Below are 14,904 nucleotides of genomic sequence, written 5' to 3'. Positions count from 1 at the left end.
CGCTCGAAAAATCGATCTGTCTACTGTTTAACGACGAAAATACGACGCCGTGCGAACCAGGCCAATAATACCATATACCGATCGCTCGAAGCCGAATAATTCGATTAGCATAATTCGTCGGAGGAAGCTCCGCTTAAACTTTCAAGCTCTCTCTCTCTCTCTCTCTCTCTCTCTCTCTCTCTCTCTCTCTCTCTCTCTCTCGAATTCGCCGCTTTTTTCGTACCTGAGCGAGTTTATATCGGGCGGTTACAGAGCCCGATTATTTATATTATAGATATTTAATCATCGCTAGTGGCTGAGAGATAATCGAGCGGAATACGTATATAGCTGCTCCGCAAAGAAAATCTAGATGATTTTTCGTATACGACGAAATGCCGGAGTATAGCAATCTGTTATCGATTACCGTATACACGCGCACACCCTCGTATGAATCATGGGCGAAGCAGCGGAGGAACCATAATTTCGTTATTCAATCGTGACACAGCTCATAATTTTATCGCGTTTCGTATTAATAATTCCCAGGGCTTGTTATCTCGTTCGGCAATACACAAGCGTAAGTGGATTGCCGCATCGTATCGGTTGTTTATGAATATTTAAAAAAAAAATTCAATCCCCAAAAGATACCCTACTCGGTTATATATTTCATTACTACAATTCCCAAGGAAAACTCGAACGAGCGACTGTGTCTATGTAGCGTCGAATATCGCGTTCGATCGAAGCGATGCGGCTCTATTAATAAAACGCATAGCACCGCCGCGCTCGTATAGCCTTCGCGAACTCGCGCCACCTTTGTATAAATGCAAAGTGTATATAAGTTGGCGGCTAGAGAAAGAGAGACACTTCGCTTTTGTCTACTTCGCGCGTAATCGATTCTCGTTACACACACACACGGCTAACGCGAGAGCCTACTTCGGTGTCCTTAAGGAACGTGACTTTGAATATTTTGCAGTTCGGTCGTTATTGCTGGGATGAATGACGATACGATTTTAATATAAGTGGATTTTTGGCATGTGCAGAGATCAAGATGATAGTCATCGATTCTGATACTACTGATTGTGTGACGAAGTTTTATAGCGATATAAGTAGTTGTGACGTCGGCGTGAAAATATTTATACAATAATAAACAGTCGTCAGCAGTAGTTTTATATCCATCAAAACGACGATCGTAAAAATTGCGAGACACGAATCTTCAAAACGAAAAGGCTCTATTAATTTAATGGACAGCTCGATCAAAAGTGAAACACAAGAACAGTCGAGTATATATCAACATTAACGAACCGTCTGCAGACTTTCGTATACACACTTTCCGGCTCATTATTCGTGTAGAGCATGGGACAGGTAACGCGCAATTGAATTATAACGACGAGTCGAAAGCGAATAGCGCATTATGTGTCACGTGTGTGTGTGTGTGTGTGTGTGTGTGTGTCCAGCCGATAATATAGGCTAATGCTCGCCGCGACCGGCGTCGTCTCGTCGACTAAACAAAAAGAGCTTTAAAATAGAAAAACGCGGCGACTCTGGAATCAGGCCGGTCGGCGAGACTTTTCGATCGGTCAAATTGCGCAGCATCGAGTTGATGAGTATGGCATGAATTTTTTCAAACCTGCAGTCTGAACTCGATTGACTTTTTGCCGATAGCGAATAATCGTATCGAAAACGAAACATATCAGCTCTCCGACTGAATTATATATCTCTGACGCAGTCGCGCTGCATTATACGAGTCCTTGGAACGTAATAACGTCCCTTCGTTTCTACCTACGTTATAACAAGTTCTGTTATTCTTTGCTTTTTGCAGCTGTGGGAGCAGCAGAAGCAGCTCGAGGAGCAGCGGAGGGAAAAGGAACGACTGGAGGCCCTCAGGAAGAAGGACAAGCATGACCACAGTGCTGTCGCCTCGACGGAGGTCAAGCAACGCCTTCAAGTGAGTCCCATCGTACAGAGATCCACCAGAATCTCGCGTAGTTAAACAAAGCACACGCTTTGCTCTCGGGAGAACGGACCAGTTTTGCATGGGTTTATTAGCGAAAATTCGAACGTTATCGCGTGTAAGTGATTACAACGAGTAACGAGCAAATTTTTTTTTTATATTTTTAAAATCGCGAGGAAAATGCTGCACTTTCCTCGATGAGTCAGCTCGAACCGTCGCTTTCAAGGCCGGGGGGAGTTTGATGCGCATCACACACACGATCCCTCTTAGGTCGTCGTATATATAATGATCACCTATTTACACACTAATCAACGTCCATCTCTCGTTGCAGAGCTTTCTGGTGAACAAGAAGCAGAGGGAGGCCGCGGCAGCGGCGAACGGAGCAGTGCCCGGCACACCCGGATACAGGACCTGGTGAGTTGACGCCTTGGATTGTACACCCACCTTTCGATGAAGGTCGAAGATATTGTGAAATTTGTATAAGCTTGAAAACCGCGATCGAGCTTCGCTCATGGACTTGGAATATTAAAGATCGAATTATTGGTCGGGCGTGAAGTGTAAACCTGTTTTCTCCAACAAGTCCGCGTCGAATCGCGAGAGGCGTTTCGGTCGGATTCGACGTTAATCGAAAAAGCTCTGTCCCTCCGCGGGATTAAGCGCTGAAATATGATGTTTACCGAGAAGAGGAGTCAGCAATTTTTCTATCCTCCCCGCGAATCGCCGATGAAACGTTATTTTTCTCTCTCGCTCGTATCACTCGTTTCGATCGGTCATTACGAATTCAACGACTACCGCCAGATACAATAGAAGCGCCGAGTAGTCTCTCTATCTCCTAGTGTTTCTCTGTATCGATTCTTATTTATGTATTCAACTCTAGCACCGGAGCTAAAGCTCGAATTCTATGTAAAAAGAAAATAGCCTCTCGCTTGCTTTCTATAACAAATGGGAATAATATCAGGTCGATCATTTCGATCGCAGAAGCCGAATAAAGTTTCAGATCGACTTTCGCGTTATTCAAATATTGTTATTTATTCAATGAGAAATCAGCGCGATTGGAGAATCTCCGCGTGAGTGCGCCGTCTCTCTTTTTTGCCCCGGAGCGCGCGGCGAGATATCGTTTATTTTTCCTTTTCTCTCTCTCTCTCTCTCTCCCTTCTTTATTCTGTCGGAACACGAAATCCTCCGGTCATCGTTATGTACACATCAAGGACACATTCGGCGATGAATTAAATTTCGACGCTATACGTCGCTCGCGGTTTGTACTTTAACTCTCGTTTGCGTTTAATTGAACGAAAGCCTGTGCTGATACGCGTGTAATGTTGCTTCGACGAAACAGCGAAGGACAAAGTGGTTCGAGAGCTGCATTATTTAGATTCGATCGGTTATACACATACGTGCCTCCTATTGTCGTTCGATCGACGAGCGATAATCGTTTTTTTTCTTTTTTTATCATTTACCGATTCGATGACTGTTATTTATAGAACGTCTTCGACTCGCGTATCGGTGATAAATGTGGTCAGTGAGAGCTTTATAAGCTCGTTTAAACTGGTAGATTATTGCGAAAAAAGAAACGATAGAGTTTATCTTTTCTACTGTATAGTTCAGACTCAACGGTAGCGTTTGCTTGGTCGTATTGATATTTGTTACATGCTGTGTATTCGATGTTTAAAGCAAAGTTTGGATTATAAATGCTGTGTGGCAAACTGCTATGAATATCTTCGAACTATGACCCAGTGAAATGTTCCTTCTTCTCTTTAATTAAAAATCAATCGTCTCATCGAGAAATCTAAAATAAAGGCACTATATATAGGCGCTCTTTCTTATAACTCATTTGACAACCCATTTTCCAGATAACTTTGATTGGCATGTACATAAATACGCCAGGAAATATCAGATTCCGATTCGCACGTCCATGTTTATTAATATCTTCTCGCGGCGTTTTCTCTTTCTGGAGCGTCCATTGATTATAAATATTGCTGTATGTAAAAGAGCAATGGCCTCGTGAAAAGTCAGTTTGAAACTCTATTATTTTTATATTGTTCGCGTAATTATTTTAATTTGGTTAATTTAAATTAAACTCGATAACTTAATAATGCGCATCTCATCTTATTCGTATACATTTCAACAATTCTTTCTTCGTTTCGTTTAAAAATAGATCTGAAAGCTTGCTCTCCGATTGACGTTTGTACGTATACGATATCGCGTTTTTATTCCAACAATCATCGAGATAACGAGCGCTTATAGGAAGATTATTTTAAAAATAAATTTTCATCAGCTTCTGCATACAAATATCAGCTGAAAAAACTCAGGAAATCAACATGTTTTAATAGAACTTTTAACGATCACCTAGAGGACATACATTTTTCCTTTTAGTGCTTGGTTTTCCCTCTAGTAATCTAAACGCGTAAAAATGAAGTAAAATCTATAATTAAAGTAATGAGAATACTCGTTATGATAGCATTTCACGGACCTACTGAAAGGCGTAATTACAATAATTGTAATTTCACTCCGAAACTTTTCACGGGCATTAATCATTTTACTTAATTTCGTTAATTGCGCCGATACAATGTAGATACGACTAATCATACTTTCTCGAATTAATAGCATTAACTTTCAAATCCTTCGTACCAATTACATGTCTGAGCAACATCGAATCTAAAAGCTTGTCCAATAGTAATAATTATGTTTATTTATTAAATTTTCTTTCTTCTCCCCAGGTTGCAGTCGCAGTCGGACTCGTCGAGCTCGACGACCGCCTCTCACCCCTACCGAATGCCGCAGATCCTGCAAGAGAAATTCGGCGACGATTTTCCACTGAGGAAGACAGGTATTTTTGCCTCGAATTACAAAGAGCGATCGCGTGTGATGCCTTTACCTGACAATAATACATAATGCAACGGCAAACTTACCGTGTTTGGCCTAAAACTCTACTCCAGACTCGCTGGAGTATGCGTTTCTCTGACTAATGCATGCTTGATTTGTTCTATTTTTTTCATTAAAAAACAATTTCTCGGTCTCGCGATTTGACGTGTTATAACAATGAGTTTGGCATTTGTAGCTGATGATTAACGCTCGGTTTTGTGTGCAAATTTTATACAGACATTCTTAATAGTGTGCGAGAGAGCATGAGACCGCTTCTAACCACGAGTTTGTTGAGACTGAGATGCTGTGTTGTTCTTACTTTATAATAACCCAGCTGATGACTTTGCCGCTATGCTGATAGATTGCGCAATTAAAGCTCTAACGATTCGACTCGTCGGATTTTGTATTCCTGGAGATTCGAGGCGGAAGTGTATTACGGCAGCCGTGACTAAAGCCTCAGCGTTACACACTTGAGTGTGACTCAAATTGTCTATTTGTTCGTCTCGTCGTACCAACCGTAAAGCTTCGTTCGGACCGTGTCGAATTCGAGAACGTTGATAATCGACAACGAATAGATATTTTTCTCTTTGTGCACCCGATGACGAAATTATCCATGCCTCGCTGATCAAAGTAATTAAGTCATACCAGTGCACAGAAAAAGGCAAGCAAGCGAATCGCGCGCAACTTAGAATAAAAAGCAAAAGCTTGAACATTTTAACCTAACCCCGGCTGAATGTCTGTGACACGGGCAGCCTCGGAGCCGAATATGCTGAAGGTGCGACTTAAACAACGTGTCATGGAGAGGAACATGGCGGCCTCGAGAAACTCACCCCTAATGGCACGGCGGAAGGACCGACTACTGTCGCACCTCAAGCGGAGGTCACTCCTAGCAAGTACGTCTCCACCAAAATGCCCCTTTTTAAGCACAACGATCTCGACCCACTGATGCGATTCATTCACGAAACGCTTCTCCGAGAGAGACGACCAACAAGCCGTTCAGCGCGTTTTACGGATCGAGAGAGGGAATCGCAAGCCAACCTTTTATTTTGATTTTTTTTGTTTGTTTAGTATATATCGTACACGCTTTTTTTCAAATTTTTGAAGTATTCGAGTTTTTGTCTTTAGTCTATATACCGCCACTTTTTTTTCTCTAAATTTCAAAACTACTAACAATAATTACGAATAAATTATTTCTCTCGAGACGAAAGAGTAAGTTACGTTCTTTCTTTGAACTTAGCTACTGTAAAACAAGTGTGCAATTATCCACTTTCCTATATACTGTAACGTGTACTATATCTACATGAAAGCCAGCGATTCCTTCGAACGTCCGCGGTGACGGCCCGTTGGAACTTGGCTGCACCCGTTGTTTTCTTTCTTTTTTTTCTCAATTAATCGACTGTATTGACTTGAATTTTTTCTGCTAGTGTCTTGTAACCGCATGACGAACATTAACAAAATATCAGAATATAAAGTGTATATCACATACGCGTGCAGCTTTGTTTACTGAGTTCTCGCCGAGATATTCACTCGACTTTGCTGTTGTTCCTCGCATCCTCGAGTTCACTCCTCGAAGGGATGCGAGGGCAATGCAACTCTGTAGATAAACTTTTACGAAATTATTACGAAAATACGAAGTAAGTTGTACATTTATTTAATTAATAAAGTACTTTGTACGATCGATTGAAACAAAAATTAGCATCTTGAATTATTCTGCAAATATTAGTATTATTATTTTTCAAACAATTTAAATTGCAATAGCAGAACAGTATCGTCCCTATAAAAGCGTCCATTCGAAACAGTCATCTTCAGCCTCGAACCAAACGGTCCCATTCGACTAATCCTATTTTAAAAAAATCATTTCAGATTCTGGTAGTAATCCGGAATCCGGGCCTAACTCACCGCCAACGGTGGGCAACTCGCAGTCGTCGCCGACGGCGGCCGGAGGCAGTGGAGGCGGCGGCTCGAGTACGCCGATCCAGGAGGAGAGCGAAGCCGCAGCCTACGGTGGTCAGCTCAGCAGTGCCAGCCAACAGGGCAGTCTCTCCGACCTGTCCCTCTTCAGCTCGCCGTCCATGCCCAACATCTCCCTGGGCAGACCCCATGTACCGTCTAGCTCCACGGTAAGGATTCCTTCTGTCCACAATAGATCTAGGAGCACATTCCGAATTTATTACGTGTTTAAAATCAAATATCGATGAATCAATTTTGTTTTAGTTTGTTATAACAAAAATGATGATTTATTATTATTGTAAATGTTTTTAAAAACTTCCTTGCTTCCTCTACAAGTTCGATTCACGCGCACAGCTAGTACGATTCAAAGGAAGGAGCTCCTCCGCTCTCGTGTGCTCCTGATACACATAACCGTAAAATTTGCTCGTTCTAGTCGTCTGTAGGACGTCTAAAAGACGTCTTTTACGAGATGTCTTTCAGGCGTCTATACACCATGTGCTCCTGGTACAATTCGAAACGAGTACTTCCTCGAAAATGACAGTCCGAATCACGAACACTTACCTACAATTTTCAGAGCGGTTCGAAGCTGGCCACAGTCTCCGAAGCCGAGGTACGAGCAGCGTTCACCGCGCGTCTGGGCATGCCGTTGACCGGCCAGATGCTTCCGGGTACGCTGCCGTTCTACCCCTCGCTGACGGTGATCGACGGCGAGCCAACCTACATGCACAAGCAGATGCAGAGCCTCGAACAGGCGACAACCGCCAGTAGTCCAACCAGCAGTAGGCAGCATCCGATCTATCATCCTACGCCCATAACCGACACCCAGGTCGCACACGCGAGGCTTCATAAGGCTGGCCACCGGCCTCTAGGTAGTATGTTCTCCTTCGTGTTTTCACTTATCTCCGGGCTCGGCGACGAGCCGCCTCGTGCACTGCATGGAGATACGCCTCTTTTTTCGAATATTTTGTAGTTTTGTTTATCAAAGAGGGAATAAACCCATGCATCGCGATGCACCTAAGCCGGCTTCGTGGCTCAAAGAGGTGGCTTTCACTGTGTTTTTTGCTTGCGGAAAAGCCTTTCGTTTGTGCACTCGTTTATTATTTATTTATGTATCATTTTGATCACTGTATATTCGGAAAGTTTGGATTCACAATATTATTTTATGGAAAATAAAGTTGTCGCCATTTGTCTTAAATCGCACTTAATGCACAGCAGAAGGTAAACGACGAAACGCACAATTATCGCAAAACACAGTGCACCTACGAGACACCTAGTCCGTGCACCACCCTACAGTGTCCGAACCTTCTTACTAATCTTTTTATCACCCGAAAAAAAAAAACAGGTAGGACACAGTCGGCACCTTTACCTCTGGGCCACCCAATGCTGCAGGGCGGTTTGATGGCTCCGCCGACGACGACCCACTACGAGGACTACCTCGCAGAGAAGCAGTTGCACGAGCAACAGCAGACGCACAATTACCTCAAGCAGCAAATTCGACAGACAGTCCTTACGCGGGTTGGCTCGCGCAGCGGACAAAGCGCAGGACAATCCCAACTTCTCGACGAGGCACCCGAGTCCGAGGAGAGCGAGGTGATCGATCTCACCGGCAAGAAGGATAATTCCGGTTGGTTCTGGCGCTTCTTTTTATTATTAATTTTAAGTATTCGTTGTCGAATTGACAGTAGCCTTTTTTAAAATCGCAGGGACGAGCGGAGGAAGCAGCAGCGCCGGTAGCAGCAGCATAGAGGAGAGCGAGATCTCGAAGCAGCAGCGGGACCGCGAACAGTTCCTCCAGCAGCAGCGCGACCTCATGATGCGCCATACTCTGCAGGCTGCGGACACCTCGGCATACCCAGGCAGGAGCTCGCAGTCGGCTAGGCCGCTTTCGAGGGCGCTCTCCAGTCCTCTGGTTCATTTGGGTAGGTTCCCGATCTACAGGTGTTATAAATTGTCGGCGATTAAAAACTTAAATATTGTCGATTTAAAGTTACGGGTAGTCTAGTAAATGAAGTTTGAGTAATGCCTATCGTATCGGGTGATTTATTGACTCGGAACTTTGCACTGCGATAGATAGCTGCAGTGATGAATGACGATGGCATTTATTTGTTTCATTATTATAAATCGCTTAAAGAGTCTTACACTAATGGTCCGCAATAGTTTTATGAAGCTTAGCACGCATTCAATTACTGTAATGAAATCTGTGAACTTCAGGACCCCAAGCTGCTGTAGCAGCGACCGACGTGTACTCGAGGAGTCCACGCGATCAACCGACTACCGGACTAGCCTATGACCCACTCATGCTGAAGCACGCGTGTGCTTGCGGCGAAATGCGCAGCCATCCTGAGCATGGTGGTCGACTACAAAGCGTCTGGGCGAGACTTTCCGAGACTGGGCTTCTGCAGCGTTGTGACAGAGTACGCTCACGCAAGGCTACTCTCGAGGAGATACAAACCTGCCACACTGAGGCCCATGCCCTCCTTTTCGGTGGGTTTTTCATACTTCACCCGTGGATTAGCATAAGAGTTTTGGAATAAATTTAGATCTCGACTTAATGGATTTTAAGAAACTAATGTTATTCGAATTAAGATATTCGTTGTATGATTTATAGTACAAGGAAACAGAATTCTCAAAGCCTAATTTTGTCTTTCTGATGTTTCTTTAAAAATGCAAATTGTTTGCTTATAACATCACCAGATAAGCCATATTTTATTAGCTATTGCAAATTTTTTGTAATATCGAGGCATCTATATATATCTATATTTTTTTTTACTCCAGGCACGAATCCACTTACGCGCCATAAGCTGGACATGTCAAAGATGCAGCCGAGCTTTGTGCGACTATCTTGTGGCGGCATCGGCGTGGACAGCGACACAACGTGGAACGATATTCACACAGCGCCAGCGGCACGTATGGCCGTCGGTTGCGTTATCGAGCTCGCCTTTAAGGCGGCGATGGGTGACATCAAGAACGGCTTCGCGGTTGTCCGGCCACCCGGCCATCACGCTGAAGCCAATCTAGCTATGGGCTTCTGCTTCTTCAACGCCGTCGCTATTGCGGCAAAACTTCTGCTCCAGAAGCTTGATCTACGAAAGATACTTATTTTGGATTGGGTAAGTTACTTTTTTTTTTTTGTATTTTTTATTATTTAATTTGCTTATTTTGTTGTCGTTATTGATATCGGTCCAGTATTTCATAAGCTGAAACAGTTTCTGTGAAAGCGTGTCAGTGCTGGAGTAGGGATATTCAAAGTTTTGACTGCAGTGAACCTCCTTTAGCCTCCTGTTCTCCTAATACCGCGTACCATTAAAACAGCTGAAGTTTAGAAATGAGATGTCTTTTTGACGTCTTTTAGATAGCTATGCATAGCGTCACAGAAGCTACTCTTTTAATATCGTGTTCTCCTGATACACATAACCGTTAAATTTCCTCGTTCTAGTCGTCTGTAGGACGTCTAAAAGACGTCTTTTAGTAGATGTCTTTTAGACGTCTTTGTAAAATACGTTTCTGGTATTATTCGAACTAAAATTTCATTTTTCAAGCTAATATGTAATGAGATGTGACTTTCAAACAACAAATTTAATTTAAAAAAAAATATATATATATAAATATAAACTTTGAAAAATTAATCAATTTATATTTTTAATAGGACGTACATCACGGAAACGGTACCCAGCAGATGTTCTACGACGACCCTCGGGTGTTGTACCTGTCGATCCACAGGCACGACGACGGTAACTTTTTCCCCGGCACAGGCGGTCCCACTGAGTGCGGTGCCGGTGAAGGCATGGGTCGTAACGTGAACGTTGCCTGGTCGGGCGGTTTGAACCCACCAATAGGCGATGCCGAGTACCTCGCGGCCTTCCGCACCATCGTCATGCCCATCGCCAAAGATTTCGACCCCGATCTCGTCCTCGTCTCGGCGGGTTTCGATGCGGCACACGGACACCCAGCACCTCTTGGTGGTTACAAGGTGTCGCCTGCCTGCTTCGGTCGCATGACCCAGATGCTCATGACCCTCGCTGGTGGAAAGGTTGTTCTTGCACTAGAGGGTGGTTACGACCTGACAGCCATCTGCGACTCCGCGCAGGAGTGCGTCAGGGCGTTGCTTGGAGACGAGCCAACGCCGATCAGAGATGAGGAACTCACAAGGGCGCCCTGCCAGAATGCCATCGATACTTTGCAGAAGACCATTGCTATTCAAGTGAGCGTCTACACTGTTGAATTCGAAGTGCACGAGTACTTTGATTTTGGAAACTTGAAAACTAATTTTAAAATTAATTTTTCTTTAGATGTCACACTGGCCATGCGTAAAGCACTTGGCGCATACAGTAGACATGAGTGCAATCGAAGCGAGTCAAAAGGAACACGACGAGACTGGGACAGTCTCCGCCATGGCATCTCTTTCCATGCAGCAACAAAACAACCTTGCGTACGTATTATGCCTAAAAAGTACTCAAATTCGAAATTGCAAATATCGTGCAAAATTTTAACATTGCTCAATTTTACAGAAGCACGCCAGAACATTCCCGCGAAGTGTCGGAAGAACCGATGGAGCAGGATGAGGCCAAGTGAAGTGATCGAGCCCAGGCGTTCCTATATCGGAGCGGAATCTGAGATTTGTCTAAAACAGAAAAAGACATAAAAGAGTATTTGCGAAACTGGATCTAACGAGTAGAAGACGCACACTCACACAGTCACAGACACGATAGCTCGACTTCTCGATGGGTAGTCGACAAATAATGGAAAATGTGTGTCACGACCTGAGGCTAAGATGATTTAGGATAAAGGATGAAATTGAGAAACACACAGTCCCAAAGGGCACTAACGATAAAACTCCATAGAGCGCACTTGACACTGTGCTGGTATCGCCGAGATTCTGGGAGTACGGGGAGAGAAGAGCTTGTATCTCTACTTGTTGTTCTTGTTGTTGATGTTCTTCATGCACACATGACAAAAAAAATTTATAAAACTGAAAAAATTGAAGCGCATGCCCGAACTCCGCACTCAAGAGGCTCTTTATGTCTACTTTTTTACGAGGGTTGCGGAGAAGACACATTTCGTCTTTCTCTTTTCGTTCGGAAATTTTGTACAACGCGAATCCGTCGCCGTTGATTAACGAAAATGCGTTCACGCGTGATGTTTGTGTACAGACACGCAATTGTGTTCGTTCCTCTTTGTTTTTTGTTAATACATATATACCGCAACCTGTTTCTTCGAGCTAGTGTCTTTTTAAGATCGAAAGACAACGAACGACAGTTTAACGTCCAAAATTTAGACAGGCGACGGGCATGTGTATTTGAGCGAAAACTGGGGAAATAGCACGCTCCGTGTTTCTAAAAAATGAAAAGAATTTATTGTACATAATGAGATAAAATATTATTGAGGATACTCGTAAGAGCTATTGATTTTTTAGATGAAGCAATTGGCGTTGACTGATTATTTTTTAAAACGTATAAGCAAAAACTACATGATGCTAAGCCGTGCAGACATTATTTTGTTAAATTTATTTATATATATATTTATATATATATATATATATACACGATCAGTAAATATTTGTGACATGTTGTCGGTTGAAAAGCTGTTAACATATATTAATCGATAAATTATTGTGCACGACACGTAATTAGTGCGCTCATGACGAAGGCGAGATTCGATTAGGCGTCCAAGCGTCTATCTAGGTAAATTTTAACTGTATATTCGTGAATGTAAAACATAGAATTACAGAAATAAAAAAGACAATAGGATTAAAGATTTTTCGCGATGAGCCAGCGCTGGTCGCAGGCTTACTTTTAGATTTTCGTTCAACCGATAAGGAAAAAATAAAAAATGTATAAAAAAGAAAAAAACAGATAATGCGCGTCATTGCACAACTGCGTTAGCTTTGAAAAAAAGTAATTGTGGAAGAATATAGACGATGTACGCGCGTGTGATTCTCGATAGAATTTATTTAGTTTCCTGCTGCGAACAAAAAGGTGGTGCGATTTTTGTGATATTTTGTAAAACTGTTAAGTAAAAACTATTTTACGCAGATTTAAATCGTCGATGATAATGTAATATGGAAATCGTTCAGGGATAGTGGATGATTAGTTTGGAAATCGATACGAAATCTGAAAACAAACACAGAGCAGCTTAGAGCGCGAAAAAGTCTTTTGCGAAAACAATACAAGCATTTATTTTTATGTAATGCATTTTATGATGTTGAAAAAAGAGGAGAAAAAATATATGAAAAAATTTATTATCGAACGAATTAAAGATACTATATATGTTTACATAAATTTTGTCATACAAATGAAAGAATTATATATATATATATATATATATATATATATATATATATATATATATATATATATATATATATATATATATATATATATATATATATATATATATATATATATATATATATATATATATATATATATATATATATATTGAAGTATATATTGCATACTATATTGAATATATGTATATTACGTAATTATTATTGTAATGATAGCTTGTAAAATGATAAAACAGGCAATGTAAGAATCTCAAGTGTCTGATAAAACGTAAGCGTTGCCCGTGTATGAAAAAAAAAAATTAATTTGGCAAAGAAAGCATACAAAAGAAGAATAAAAGTTGATATCGATATTACATTTTTAAAACAAGTGCAAATGAGGGAGCGCAGCCTATGCGTGTATACATTGTATGTACGTGTAATGTTACATAGCTCTAAGCGCAATTGAATGACTCACGTGCACGTCTATTCATAAAGTGCATATGTAATACCTTATATTTAGGCATTAATTATTAAAGACGAAAGAAAGAAACACTAATCGAACACTATGATTTAAGAACAAAGAGCTATCTTACATATTATATATTATATTGTCCAATTAAATTCCTGAAAAGATCTGCCAACTAAAGTCGCAATCGTTGCTCCAATTGTTGATGTATAAAAGTAAAACTGTAAGAAAAAAAAACTAAAGATATATGCATGCGTGTCGCAGCGGAGCGAGTAAATTTCGTCCTTGGCCTTTGGAGAGGGAATACAGGCCTACAAACTTGATGACATCACTTCTCCAAGGGCAATAATTTTGTTCGTTTCTGTTTCTTCAAAGCTTTAAACGAAATCATGAACTTGTGACATTCCGGTATCATTCATATAGTAAATTGATACAAATTAGCTTTTAAAGCATGTGTGAATGTGTACGATATACATTGTGATGGATAAAGAAATTTTTGATTGTGTGCAGGTGAAAGTGCCGCAAAAATATACATATTATATATTAATTATTGAATAGGCAACGCAGACCTATAATTAATAATGTTATTGAACGTGCACGAGACGTTAAAATACGTTGACGATGTCTATGTTAAACATGCCGTTAATTGTAATAGTCATACATTTTTTATGTATATAAATGTACCTCCTACATTAATTTTAAAATAAAAATATAGTAATTGTGTTATAAAAAACCGTCTTATTCATTTAAACTGCAGCTTCAATAATAAGTTTGCTGCAAACCAATTCCTTTCCAGTGAAAAAGCACTGAGTTTGTTTTATTTAGGCGGTAGTCAAGGTAATATTATAATACAAGTAAATATGCGAAATCTCAATAAAAAATAAAAAACAGAAGCTATCATTCCAAGACCGTTTCATAAACAATGAACTCTAAACTATAAGGTTACAGTGGCGGATCGTATCTGTTCAATCCGTAAACATCCGTCTGATGTGGCACGTATCAAACTTGCAGCGATTCTTAGAAGGAACAAATGTTTTTTTTTTAATTAACAAATTTAATTTATTATGCTCCGATGTATTGATAATAATTATCAAATAGCGAGTATTTTATATTTTCACGTAATTTTCAGTATGAAAATGCGCAACAGACCGAGTGAAACACTTCAAAAGTGCATCTAATGAAACAAACGTTCGACTTAGATCTCGTATACAGAACTATAACTGTCAAAAAGCAATTGCATTTGCAGTTCATAGTTACAGCGTTATGCCAACACCGTACAAACTCTACCCAAAAATAGCCCTACAAAAAATAACTCTACACACATATTTGCTACACGAAAAAACTCTACACGCATTTTTGATTATTTGACTACACCGTTAAACTCTACACAATCGTATAAGCTATTGCTATCCATTTTTTCGTGTAGAAAATATG

The 14,904-nt window shown here is 41.0% G+C and overlaps 1 protein-coding gene across 19 annotated transcripts in view; it reads left to right on the top strand.

The window, feature by feature from the left end:
* The window catches only part of LOC100122308 (histone deacetylase 4), a 66,517-nt gene extending 53,544 nt beyond the window's left edge, over positions 1 to 12,973 (top strand). For 13 of the 19 annotated variants that reach the window (XM_032600748.1, XM_031932598.2, XM_032600746.1 and 10 more), the window contains 13 exons: positions 1,796 to 1,921; positions 2,259 to 2,341; positions 4,645 to 4,754; positions 5,542 to 5,682; positions 6,653 to 6,909; positions 7,314 to 7,611; positions 8,082 to 8,363; positions 8,443 to 8,658; positions 8,951 to 9,223; positions 9,515 to 9,849; positions 10,386 to 10,940; positions 11,029 to 11,168; positions 11,248 to 12,973. In XM_032600748.1, coding sequence (XP_032456639.1) covers positions 1,796 to 1,921; positions 2,259 to 2,341; positions 4,645 to 4,754; positions 5,542 to 5,682; positions 6,653 to 6,909; positions 7,314 to 7,611; positions 8,082 to 8,363; positions 8,443 to 8,658; positions 8,951 to 9,223; positions 9,515 to 9,849; positions 10,386 to 10,940; positions 11,029 to 11,168; positions 11,248 to 11,311 — 2,880 coding nt within the window. In that variant the 3' untranslated portion in view covers positions 11,312 to 12,973. The remainder of the gene's footprint in view (positions 1 to 1,795; positions 1,922 to 2,258; positions 2,342 to 4,644; positions 4,755 to 5,541; positions 5,683 to 6,652; positions 6,910 to 7,313; positions 7,612 to 8,081; positions 8,364 to 8,442; positions 8,659 to 8,950; positions 9,224 to 9,514; positions 9,850 to 10,385; positions 10,941 to 11,028; positions 11,169 to 11,247) is intronic. The other 6 variants (XM_032600740.1, XM_031932595.2, XM_032600749.1 and 3 more) reach the window with 4 other exon arrangements.
* Positions 12,974 to 14,904: the final 1,931 nt, after the last annotated feature.

Source organism: Nasonia vitripennis, chromosome 5 (assembly GCF_009193385.2).
Source record: "Nasonia vitripennis strain AsymCx chromosome 5, Nvit_psr_1.1, whole genome shotgun sequence".
Classification (NCBI taxonomy): domain Eukaryota; kingdom Metazoa; phylum Arthropoda; class Insecta; order Hymenoptera; family Pteromalidae; genus Nasonia; species Nasonia vitripennis.
Note: the sequence above shows the minus strand (reverse complement) of the source record. Positions and strands in the feature narration are given on the sequence as shown.